Source organism: Maylandia zebra, linkage group LG7 (assembly GCF_041146795.1).
Source record: "Maylandia zebra isolate NMK-2024a linkage group LG7, Mzebra_GT3a, whole genome shotgun sequence".
Classification (NCBI taxonomy): Eukaryota; Metazoa; Chordata; class Actinopteri; order Cichliformes; family Cichlidae; genus Maylandia; species Maylandia zebra.
The window spans coordinates 64996603-65009249 of NC_135173.1; the positions used below are offsets into that span (position 1 = coordinate 64996603).

General features: G+C 40.6%; 1 protein-coding gene across 1 annotated transcript; it reads left to right on the forward strand.

Annotated features, from left to right (window-relative positions):
• Positions 1–583: 583 nt before the first annotated feature.
• On the forward strand, positions 584–12647 carry LOC112435111 (olfactomedin-4-like). Its single transcript, XM_076887094.1, has 7 exons — positions 584–1549; positions 1673–1795; positions 1864–2082; positions 6080–6233; positions 11115–11342; positions 11763–11931; positions 12011–12647. The coding sequence occupies exons 1-7, from the start codon at positions 1496–1498 to the stop codon at positions 12444–12446; spliced, it is 1383 nt and encodes a 460-aa protein (XP_076743209.1). The 5' UTR covers positions 584–1495; the 3' UTR covers positions 12447–12647.

The window sequence follows — 12647 nt, forward strand, 5'->3', positions numbered from 1 at the left end:
CACTAATGACATTCCATGTGTTTTGAACATTTTTACATGATTCCCCTGACTTTTCAGAACAAAAATTTTCTTGGCTAGTTTTAATTTTTTAGTAAACTGATTTTTATATTTTTTATAATATGAAATACTAAAGGAAGACATTTTAGAGTAAGGTGAATAGTAACATCCTTATTATCAACAAAATCAACGTTGTTATGAATAGAAATCGAAACACCTTCCACATTTTGTTTTCTCTACATAGATGTACATTATATTGAAGTAATGAGAAAAACTGTGCAATGTCATCTTTAAGCCAAGTTTCATTCAGTTAAACTTTGCATAAAGTTATTCACTTTCTGTTCCTAAAATCTGCACCTTCCATTACTCCTAGAGTGATGCAAAACAAACAAAAAAACAAACAAACAAACAAAAATGTTTTTTTCTTCTTGCACATCAGCTGATTTCAGTTTGTATGCTGAGAGGAATAAAATAGCACTGCTTTATTGCACAAGAAAACAAGAGCATGATAGGAAAGTACAAACTGTGTCCAGGAAAGAAACAAAACTCTTCTATATTGCTAACACAACTTTGTTTCTTTTTCATATCTGCACAAAGCTATTTGTGTTAGCTGACCCCAGCAAAGCTGCCAGAGCCTTACCTTCAACATGTAACCATAGACATTCAGCATTGTAGTCTTGTAGTCTGATCTTCCAGCCTAATTTCTAAATGGACCAGTTTTGACAGGAGAATGGCGCTGGCAGGTGGTTAAAAATGTCTTTGGGCTTGTTTCCAGCTCTTCTTAGAGCTCTTGTGTTATTGGCTTTATGTTCAAACACATGCACTAAAAGATATATCTTATCCGTGTCCTCATTAGGACAGTGACCGTGTCAGTGTCTGGGACTGTCTGAGACGAGAAGAAAGTCTGCACAAGACTGTACATTTATATGTGATACAGTTAAAAGAGCTTAGTGTGCACCAAAATGTGGTAGTGGCTAACATACTGTATGAATAACAAAACCCAGAATTAACTATAAAATTCAAATAGTTCATTTAGTGTATGACCATGACTTTCTTTTCCTGATAGAATTTCATGAAAAAATAACAAAAAAAAAAAAAATGAATAAAATACATCTATTAGTCACTGTTCACAGCTTTTGGATTGGTTTGCATCTTCCTCTCATCACACATAGACCATAGGTTTAACAGTGACTCAGAGTTTGAATCCTTTAGCTGTTATTTGGTACTTTATTAAATGTGAGATATTTATTTTGTATAGCTGAAGATGCTTTTACTGTCATTTCCCATGCTTAAGTGCAAATTCTCGGTGTTGCTGTAATCCAAATCAGAAAATAGAGAAAACAAAGCGATGGATAAAAATGCAAACACACCCACATCCACTTCCTCATATCCACAGGATAGTGGGAGTGTTTGCAAGTTAGAAGGTGCTGCTGCAGTCCCAGTGCCACAATCAAACACTTTAGAGAGGGTTTTGTTCAGCTCTGCTCTCTGATTCACCATGAAGCTGTACATGATCATTCCACTGTGTGCTCTGCTCACATTCACCCAACAGGTAAGAAATACTGAAGACTTCATTTCAATGAAAAAATATCTATTTTCTATTAAGTAAAAAATGTAAAATACCACTAAATGTGATGTTCTGCTTATTTCACTTGCCAGTTAATCTATCTTTCAGGTGTCTCCACTAGAAACATGTGCATGTGAGCTGAATAACTCAGAGAAGGCATTCCCTCATGAAAAACTCAGGATAGTTGAAACCAATGTATCAGACTGCAACAGCAACATCACCCCAGAGAAGGTAACTAGTCTTTTAAAGCTCTCATACTGTTTGTCTCCATTCCTGGTTAATCACTGCTGCCTCTGCAGACTGTGGAGCTGGAGAGTCTGCTGCTGGGGTTGGAGCATCGCCTCTCCCAGCTGAACAAAGATGTGCTGATCCTGGAGAAGGAGGATGACGGAGAGCTGTATGGAGTTCTCAGCTTGTATGTTATAGAGAATGAAATGACTGAGATCAAGCAGCTGATTGACAAGCTCAACAGCACCACCCAGCAACACCAGATCCTCACTGCTAACGCCACTGAACAGGTAGATTCACAACCACATGCTGCAAAATGCTGACATCATTCTAAAGATTACTACATCACTGTATCTTTGTCCCAGCTGAGTGTTTTCATGAGAAAAGTGAAAAACACTCATATTATACGTTTTCACAATTTATTATTAGACGGTTGCAATTTCAAATTTGGCTTACATGGCACCATGGACCTGTGGCTCAAAGAGAAAAGCAGTAAACACTTTTATTGAATCTGGTAAAAAAAAAAATGCAGTAAAAACAATGTGGTAGTGCAGCTGCCTTCTCTTCTAAAACTCCACATCTGTCCACCATGAGTGAGGCTTGCATGGGTGGTTGCTCAAGAATTGTGCCTTGATATGGTGGAGGTGAGCTTGCCAGCAAAGGTGGACCAGAGTGGAGCCATCTAGAGCTGCTTTTCTGGCCTCAGTTACCTTGAGAATGAGGAATGTTCTTTGTTTGAGAGTGTTTGGGGAGGTATAAAATAGTTCAGGGCGGTGTCCTTCCTAAAAAACGTTTTCTGCAGTGTTTTTCTTTTTCTTTTGATAAATCTCACTTCAAAAGACGAGCTCAGCTGGTGGTTGCAATTTTATTTAAGATTTTACACAACACAATGTCTGTGAAGGTTCTCAGTCATCCAGGTCATCGTAGTCTAAGGAGCTTAGCTTCCCTTTAATCATCGTTTGACACATTGTTGTTATTGTCACCAGAAGATTCCAAGATTCTGCAGACCCCCCCTCCTTCCACCAGATGGAGCCAGATAGCACTTGAGCTCAGTCCTGCCACTAGTTGGCACTAATTTTTTTTACCTGTAATATCCTCTTTGCACAAACGGTGTCGCACTCTAATGAATAGACCATTTCTTACTACTTTGTCTTCACTTTTCCTCTGCGCTGTTCACTTCCAGTTTACCGGAGGTGTGCAATTCTCAGACAAAGACTTAAGGAGGAAAATCAGAAAGAAAGTGCAAGAACAACAATGAACAAAGACATACATTTAACCCAGGTTATTGTTTTTATGGGTAGTACAATATCTCAAACAGCTTTAAACACATGGGCTATCAAAGAATTATTCAAGATTTAAGAAGTTTATTGTCATATACACTGCAAAACACAAATGCTTACGCTGAGCAATGAAATTGTTATTTTGCAAGTTCCCTACAAACAACTAAATAAAAAAATAACTGAAATAAGTTAGAATAAACCCCAACTGACTCTAAGCATGGCAAGGGTACTCCGCAGATGAATTGCGCCATTTTAGAGACACGCTGGAGAGCCTTCCTTTCCTGAATGGTGTTATTTCCATTCCCGGAGTTTGTCAGAATACTCTCCACTGTGCGTCTGTAAAAGTTGCTGAGCAGTTTGGAGGGTAATCCAAATTTTTTCAGCTTTCTTAGATAAAAGAGTTGTTGTTGAACCTTCTTGATGATCTGCTGTGTGTTATGGGTCCAGGTGAGATCCTCACTGATGTGGGTACAAAGAGATTTGAATGTCTTCACCGTCTCTGAAAGAAATCTCCGTCCCGGGTTTCTCCGTGGATCGGGTTTCCTCCAAGGCGTGAGCACCGATAAGCAGAGTTTTGTCCTTTCCTTATAAGATTCCTAATTATTCAAAGTAACACTCAGGTATGCCGTTCAGCAGGTTAGTTACGACGTCGGGAGCAGTTAGGAGAACAAAATGATACAGAGACTGTTCAGGTTGCTCTCCCACAATCAACTCAAAGGTTTATTCAGTATACAACAGTTTATATAGAGGAAAAAAAGGTTCGTGTGTCAGCAGGTTCTCAGTTCAAACCGGTACAGACCAAATAAGGAAACGTCTTCCTGCCTTCTGAGCAAAGAAGTATCCTTTGTGTAGTTTATCAGTTCAGCTACAATTTATGATCATTCCAGCAAAATACACTCCTAGACATAGAATACAGAGTTCTTTCATTAGTGAATTCTGAAACAAACCACCTGGCCTTTAACAAGCTCTTTTCTAAAGGATAAGGAAGGGAGGATGGGAGTAAGGAAGTGGTCTCGTCTCTGTGGTATTTTCGACCTTGGGGTACCAGCCTGTGAGTCTTACACATTAATTCTTGGGTCACAGAGAAAGAGAAAAACAACTAGTAAATGGGCCTTATTGAGTAACAGTTTTCCTGTATAATATCACTATAAAACAATATCCTGTAAATGCTACCATGGTATCAAAATATCACAACAGTTCCCTCCTTTTATCATGAAATGATAACATAGTATAAAGACAGAATGTAATAACATAATATAAAGACAAATCATAAATGTGAAACAAATCATAAATGTAACTAGTCCTTCGAGTAAGCTTAATATCAAAATTTTTTTTAAAAGAAGAAAAGAGAAAGAAGAAAACTTCATTCTCTTCTTGGACAATCGAGTAATTCACAACCTAATGCTCAATACATACATCAGGATCATCATTGATGACATCTGGCACATAATCTGGGTCAATTTGTGCCAATTGCAAATACATTGAAGTAGCTGTACTACTAGCTATACGGGTTATCATTGAGCGTACACAGGGTATCACACAACAGTCTCCACCTGAGTCCCGTTGATGTATAGTGAGGCGTGCTGGTCTCTCCTCATCCTCGGGTCAACAATCATCTCCTTAGTCATCATGATGATCATCTCCCATCAACAAAATTAATGATGGAGGTGTTGTACTGGGAAGAGACACAGTTCTGGGTGAAAAGGGTGTCCAGGAGTGGATTGACCACATAGCCTTGGGGGATCCCTGTGCTCACTATCTTTACACCATTGAGTATCTTAGTGAGGAAGTCCAGGACCCAGCAACAGAGGGAGGGTGTCAGTCCAAGAGTGGAGAGCTTTCCCAACGGTCTGTTTGGAATGATGGTGTTGAATGCAAAACTCTAGTCTGTAAACAGCATTTGAATGTAGGTGTCCTTATTTTGGAGGTCTGAAAGGGCTGTTTGGATGGTTGCATTAACGGCGTCTTCGGTAGAAAGGTTCTTACCATATGCAGAGGATTGCAGAGGATCTAGTGTGTCCGGGATGGTATCTTTGATATGGGACTATCCTCTCAAAACACTTCATTACAGGTTCAGACAGGTTATGTTGTTTTTCTTGGGGAGGTGGTTGACTTGAAGCATGTGGGCACAGCTGACTGGATGAGGGATAAATTAAAAATGTCTGTAAACACCTCACCGAAGAGCAGACCCTCAAAGCATGGCTTAGGATGTTGTCACGACCGGCTGCTTTTCGGGGGTTAGTCCTCCTCAGAACCTTGCATACTTCAGTCAAAGTCACAGTGAGTGAAGAGCTGCCTCTACTGGTAGAATCCCTCTGTGTTGGTTGGTGTTTAGGGTATTGAAACAAGCGTAGAACTCATTCAGCTCATCTGGTAGTGCATTGTGTTGTGTGGGGAGAACACCCTGTATCACATCAAGAACTCCACCGATTACACCGACAAGGTCCAGAAATTTACCCTGGATCCAGATGAAACCATGGTGTTCTTTGATGTAGTCTCTCGCTTCACATGCATACCCACCACGGAGGCAGTGGAGACTGTAGCCTCAGTAACCGCAATTGTGACTACCTTTCAATTAGGGCCACCAGTCCAGGTAGACCATCGCCCTCACACATTCCTCAGAAAAGAAGGCTTCACTCTGTTTATGTCTTAGTATCTGAGTGTAGCAGTCTAAATCCCAAATTACTCTGCAATGCATATCGGTTTGCGATGAAGGATACAACATAAATGCATGATACAAATTATGAGGTAATTGTGTAATATAAGATAATGGGTGTACATGAGCCTTAAAGATAAAACATTAATTCTACACCCCACAAATCTATATCTGATACATTTAAAATTTTTGGGATTAAATGCAAGCTAAACAGACATTGATTTGTTGTTGCATTTAGTAATTGTTTAAATAAATTGTACAAAAAAATTGTAAAATAGATATAGAAATAGATTTTTAACTGATGCCTGTTGCTCTTTTCATGATTTTGTAAACAATCCAAAATTGTCTCAGCTGGAGAACTTGAAAACAGAGATGCAAGAGCTGGAGAAGTTCGACACCATGCAGGTGATAAAGGGACAACAAGCCATTGCTGCTCTGAAGGTTGATCTACGCAAGTGCAGCGAAAAACTGAACACTACTGTCGCACCCACTGAGCCTCCACAGGGTGAGTCAATCAAGCAGTTTTTAAAAAAAAAAAAAAAGATTGTTTATTTGTTTCTCTTTTCCTGGTGGGGGTGGGAACCAATTATTGGGGGTTGGAGCAATTAATAATCTTTTCTTGTAAATTCATATTGCCTAGTAGCATGAAATCATTTGTGTCCATACCAACTTGACTGATCTTTACATTAAGCCAAGGTAAGCTTAACTAAGCTAATGTAAGATAAGATAAATATGGAGAAGATCACTGAAGAAAATAACTTCTAAAGATGTCTGTGAAGGTTCTCAGTCATCCAGGTCATCGTAGTCTAAGGAGCTTGGAAAGAAAAGCGTCTGGACTTCTTTGAGTTGCTTGAACACCCACTCCCCAGTCTGAATCTACACAACTCAGAGAAGAACACACACCTGAGGACAGTCAGGAAAAATGGGAGAAGAACTTTTCAGACCGGAATCTCACTGAACCTGAAAACAAAGTATTAGCCAAAGGACTCAATTTTGCCATTGTTCCGCAACAGTTGCCCATAGTGGACCTCATCACAGCCACAGAAACTGCCATACGGATTAACAAATCATCACAGACAGAAGCAGAGCAAATCAGAATGAAAGTCTCCGCCACCCTCTCCAGTGCCAAAGTCCCTCCGTCTAACCTCACATTACAAGAAAAGAAGGCCGTCACTTTCCTGAGCAAAGACCACAACATCACTATATCAGTGACAACAATACCTACGAAGCCTTAAAGCGAGACCCCACAAGCAGCTACAAAAAGAAAGTTTTCAAGACCTTGAAAGGGACAAAATCACTGACCGCGTTACATATCACCGCCTTTACCCGCCTTTTCTGGTTTTCCTGACCCCATGGATCCATCATCTTCGTCGAATAGGCCGCTGTTTGTGCTGGCCTCATCCAGCTCTGAGTCTAGGTGATGTCTGATGAAGTGGAGACCCGTGGAAAGATGTAACGTTTGCAAAAGAATTAGGTCAGGGCTTATTGTGCTGCCAAGCTGCAGATGTTTGTTTGGAGCTAGCCTCCAAAAGCTGGCCATACACTGTGCAATTCTTGGCCCATTTTGAACCGATTTTTCAGTCGCGCAACCGTTTTGGGGATCGGCCCGTGTTTTGCCTTTATCGTGTGTGCATCGTGTAGTATACATGGGGTAACGATAAGCAGTTAACACCTCACAACCAGCTCCCAATCATCAATCGTACGGTCGCATGATAATCAAACCTGTTTGAAATCCTGTCGCCCCTCAACACAGTCTGTCACACTGCGCACGCACAAACACAGAAATGAAAGAGAAAAGGTGGAGCAGCACGGCAGTGCAGCATGTGATCTGGACACAAGAGATGGAGGCACAACTTGTAGGATGAGGCAAGCTCATCCGAGTACCTAAGCGTAGAGCTGCCACCCAGGCAAAAGAAAAATAGAGCTATATCACGTTATAACGTGAAAAGTATATTGTTAGAACAATAAACTTTTCACGTTATAGCGTGATATAGCTCTATTGAACAATATAATATCACATTCATATTATATCTGAACAATATAATATCACATAATATCACATTGGTTGTGAGGTTGTTAGAACAATATACTTTTCACGTTATAACGTGATATAGCTCTATTTTTCTTTTGCCTGGGTGGCAGCTCTACGCTTACGTATCTGAGGCTTTTCAATGTAGCCTCACAAAATTATCACGACTACAACAACCATGAAAAGAGTTGGATGGACATTGCTGCTCAATCACAGCTGCCTTGTCAATGTTTTTCATTAGTAATTTAGCAAAGTTGATGGTGTGTGTGTGTGTGTGTCTGTGTGAGTAAAAGACAGAGAGAGGGCGAGCGAGGGGCAGGTTTTGTATGATAAGCTTCGTGTTATGGACGCACAGTTTGAGCACTCAGGTCGCATCAGAGTATCAGGCCCTGCATCGTGACCTATGAACTTCTAACCCCTGAGATTCAATTGTACAGTTTGAGCAGGAGCTGAATAACGTGACTGAAAAAAATCGCACAGTGTTTGCCCAGCTTAATGTAGACCGTTTAAACTAAACAAGCTGCTGTTTCACATATTAAACCCTGTCAGCCGCAGTATTGCCTTCTGTTTTAACAGTTAAAGCAGTAGAGACGAGCTGTTTGCATGCGCGTTGAACTCTAGCATCATTAACCAGGCTAGCTGTTAGCTTATAGTTCATGTTAGCTAACCAGCGAGCAGTTAACAGGACAGCCGAAGCTGCACAAAACACCCACAAACTTATCTCACTACAACATAGCGCCGAAAATATGACAGCTGCTGTAACATAAGACTGACGTCCAGCTAACCAGAGCTAAAAAGATATTTAGAGAAAACTTACCGTTTCCTCAGGTTACACGAGTTGAGTTGTTTCACGCTGAAAAGTTGGTTTGTTTTGGCTCTCACTGAAGACACCGACACTGAAGACATAGCTGTTCCTTTGTTCTGCTTTTAAGCAAAACATTCTTTGTATATGAGGCCAAGGGTGTTCTCTTCAGCTCTAGCGTAGACTCTGCCATGTTTTCATGTTTCTTCTTTCCGTGTGTCCGCTACTTTGAAACGCTTGGGCCGCTCTGCCCGCCACAGTTTCAAACTGGTCATGTGACTGCATGGCCACATCTCATTGGTAAAAACTCCACTGGCAGCATGTTATCTAATGTGTTAAACAAATTTTTATTTTTGTTTTAAAGTAACGACTCGAATTGTGCAAATGTACCGTTAATGTACCGAGTAAAAGTACCGTTTCTTCTTCACAAATGTACTCAAGTAAAAGTAAAAAGTACCGTGCAAAAAAGGTACTTTAAAAGTACATTTTTTTCAAAAACGTACTCAAGTAAATGTAACGGAGTAAATGTAACTCGTCACTACCCACCTCTGGAGAGTACCCAGCCTCTGGTACAGATATGTAGACGACACCTGCGTCAAAATCAAAAGACAAGTGGAATCCTTCACTGCGCACATTAACGCCGTGGATAAAAACATCAAGTTCACCAGGGAAGACACAAAGGATAACTGTTTGCCTTTCCTGGACTGCGCTGTGCACATTGAAGAGAATGGCAACCTCAACATTGAAGTTTACCGGAAGCTCACACACACGGACCAGTACTTCCTCTTTGACTCCCATCACCCTCTGCAACACAAACTTGGGGTAATCAGGACCCTACACCATCGGGCAGAACATGTTCCCTCTAAGCCTGAAGAGAAAAAGAAGGAACACACACATGTAAAGGAAGCACTTAAAACATGCGGTTATCCTAATTGGGCGTTTATAAAGTCAGCAAAGAGGCACAGGAAAGAAGATCAGACACCAGGGAGGGAGGATAAGAAAGACAGACGCAACAACATTGTCATCCCCTATGTAGCCGGTGTATCAGAGAAACTCAGGAGAGTTTTCTCCAAGCATGACATCCCGGTGTACTTCAGACCCAGCAACACACACAGACAGAAACTGGTTCACCCGAAAGACAAAACTCCTAAACAAAAACTTAACAATGTGGTGTTTGCTGTACAGTGCAGCGAGGAATACCCAGAGCTCTACATCGGAGAGACCAAACAGCCACTTCACAAGCTCATGGCACAACATAGAAGAGCCACCTCCACGGGACAAGACGCAGCAGTTCATCTGCATCTTAAGTACAAAGGTCACTCTTTTGAGGATGCCAATGTTCACATTTTGGACAGAGAGGACAGATGGTCTGAAAGAGGAGTGAAAGAAGCCATTTACGTCCACTGTGAGTGACCATCTTTGAACAGAGGCGGTGGTTTACGACACCAACTCTCTGCCATCTATAATCCAGTTTTGAGATCCCTTCCCAGACGCCTTAACGCCCACTCACATCCTGGGCCATCTGACCTCAGGAAATCACATGATCAGGTGGGGCCAGGTTTCACAATGAGCTCACCCGAAACCCTGGCTGATTGTGACCCACACCTGCTTTCACACCTTGGCTCATGTGATTAAGTAGAGGATCATCAGGGGGTCCTTTGCCCCTCTTTGGGGGGAAACTCCCACTGGGTTTAAATCTGGGACTCTCCACCATTTAACCCTTAGAACTGAAGAAGCTTCTCGGATGAGAGGTGAAACGTCTTCAAGCAACTCAAAGAAGTCCAGACGCTTTTCTTTCCAAGCTCCTTAAACTTCTAAAGATGACAAAAATTAAGGACTCAGTTGAATAGAAAATACAAAATAGGTGAAGTTCTTAATAAGACCAAATCTTGATCTGTCATTGAGTCAGAAAAGCTGAAACAAATGTGAGAAAAAGTGCTCAGCTGCATGTGGTGAGGATCCATTAATTATCCATTGCCTTTCACTAGAGTAATCAATCATCTCGATCGCCTGTGTCAGCTGATGAAAGAATCCAATCAGTGCATTGAAATTGGATTCAAATAGCAACAAGGAATCACTTGCACTGATAAACATGGCTATCAATAAGCTTTAAAATTAGGTAAATACAACCTCAAATAAAAATATGTGAAGTAAAAGGCTAGGTCCCAACCTCAACCGAACTTAGATGCTTGGCTGGGTCCTTCAGAGAGCTTTGCAACATTGCAAAGAAGAAGTCGACAAGATGAAAGAATCACATAATGTCATACAGAAAATCATTAATTCAAGTTATTTGTTCAAAAGGTAGTTACACAAGCTATCATGAATTGAACCGAATTCATTTAATAAATAATATAATAATAACAATTATTACTTTAAAGTAGTTGCAGTAAAAGAAAGCTCAATCGTTATATGATGAATAAACCCCAGCATGCATTGATAAAAGAATTTCTAGTTTGTCATATAAATAAATTTAAAAGGCCTGTTATAATATGCATTTCCTCCATAAAAGTAGCCTCACGGAGAACAGCTAATACACACTATACATTTCCCCTCAGGTACCTGTGCACGCAGCCGGCTTGTTAATGTTACTGAGCCAAAGGTCTACACAAAAGGAGAATATCCTGGCTCGTATGCTTACGGAGCCTGGGGTCGTGATCCCAGACCAGAGAAAGGCAAAGAGAGCTGGTATTGGCTGGTCATGTTGACTTCCAGTAATATATATGCCCACTATGTTCGTCTTTACAGCAGTCTGAGTTCTCTCATCATTGGAGTGAGCGTCCCAGGTAAGGAACTGCTCGCTTCTCTTTGTTTATTCCCCTACGAAATGTAAAAAACCCTTACTGTTTATACTGGGATCACACTGAAGTTGGTAAATTAGTAGTTTATTGAATCATTTGAATTTCCAAGAAAGAAAGAAATTAACCTGGAGGTTTGTTGTACGTTGGGTTACTGAATGTGTATGGAAAGGACCGTTTAAAGTTTGCTAGGTAACTACAATACCCAACTGTACCTAAAATTGAATTATGCAGACCACAATAAAAGTGACTTTACTCTTTAGTATTATAAGAGAACACTGACATTTTCCTTACTTAAAGTGGAATAAAGTAAAGTGCACGATTGTTTTAATTACTGGCACATTTCTGTGAAGCAAATTATAGTTTTAAACTATTAACATACGTTTATTCCTCCTTTTTCTTCTTCAGGTAACGTCCAGATCCACTCCTCAAACCCAACTACCAACACTATCCAGGGTCCAAATAATGTTCTGTATGGAGGGGCTTTGTACTACAACTGTTACAACCAAGATTATGTTTGTCGATTTAATCTCACCACTAAAAGTGTCACAACCTTACAACTACCAAAAGGCACCAGGTTTGTTACTCAACTTTGAAAATGTTAGTTTAAAGAATAACTATGACAGAAACTTTCACTGCTATCCTCTGTTAACCAGGTACAACTCAAAAGGTAACTTCTGCCATCTTGAGGAATGCTACCCATACACTGACCTGGACCTGGCAACAGATGAGTCTGGTGTCTGGGTGGTCTACACCACCACTCAGGACTTTGGCAACTTGGTTCTCTCCAAGCTAGAGGAGGGTGAAACACCAACACTTAGGCGTACCTGGCGCACTTCAGTCTACAAGCGGGCAGTGACCAACACCTTCATGGCGTGTGGCGTTCTCTATGCGACACGTTACATTAACAGGGAGGTCGAGGAGATCTTTTACTCATTCAACACCGTGACGGGACAGGAGAAGTTCAACATTGGCATCTTCATGAACAAAATGTCTCCCAACATTCAAAGCCTAAACTACAGCCCTGTGGACCAGATGCTGCATGCTTACTGTGACTCCAACATGGTTTCCTACAAGGTGTTGTTTGGGTAAATTGATGTTGTTTCATTTCTGCAAAATTGATTGATCTCTATAAAAGTCTGAATTCAAAACAGTTTTTTCTCAAGATGTTTCATGTTTAATGCATCACATTTCATAAACAATGTATTTCTCCATTAATCTAATTCTACCAGTGTAAATAAATAGTTCATTGTTGCCTTGTACTCTCTTTATTCAATAAAATCAATATTTCCA

What these genes read in the sequence shown, in the direction of transcription:
- LOC112435111 (XM_076887094.1), top strand. Translation starts at nt 1,496, where the DNA reads ATGAAGCTGTACATGATCATTCCACTGTGTGCTCTGCTCACATTCACC. An exon ending in CTGCTAACGCCACTGAACAG is followed by an intron (nt 2,083 to 6,079) that starts GTAGATTCACAA and finishes AAATTGTCTCAG; the next exon opens with CTGGAGAACTTGAAAACAGA. An exon ending in ACCCACTGAGCCTCCACAGG is followed by an intron (nt 6,234 to 11,114) that starts GTGAGTCAATCA and finishes ATTTCCCCTCAG; the next exon opens with GTACCTGTGCACGCAGCCGG.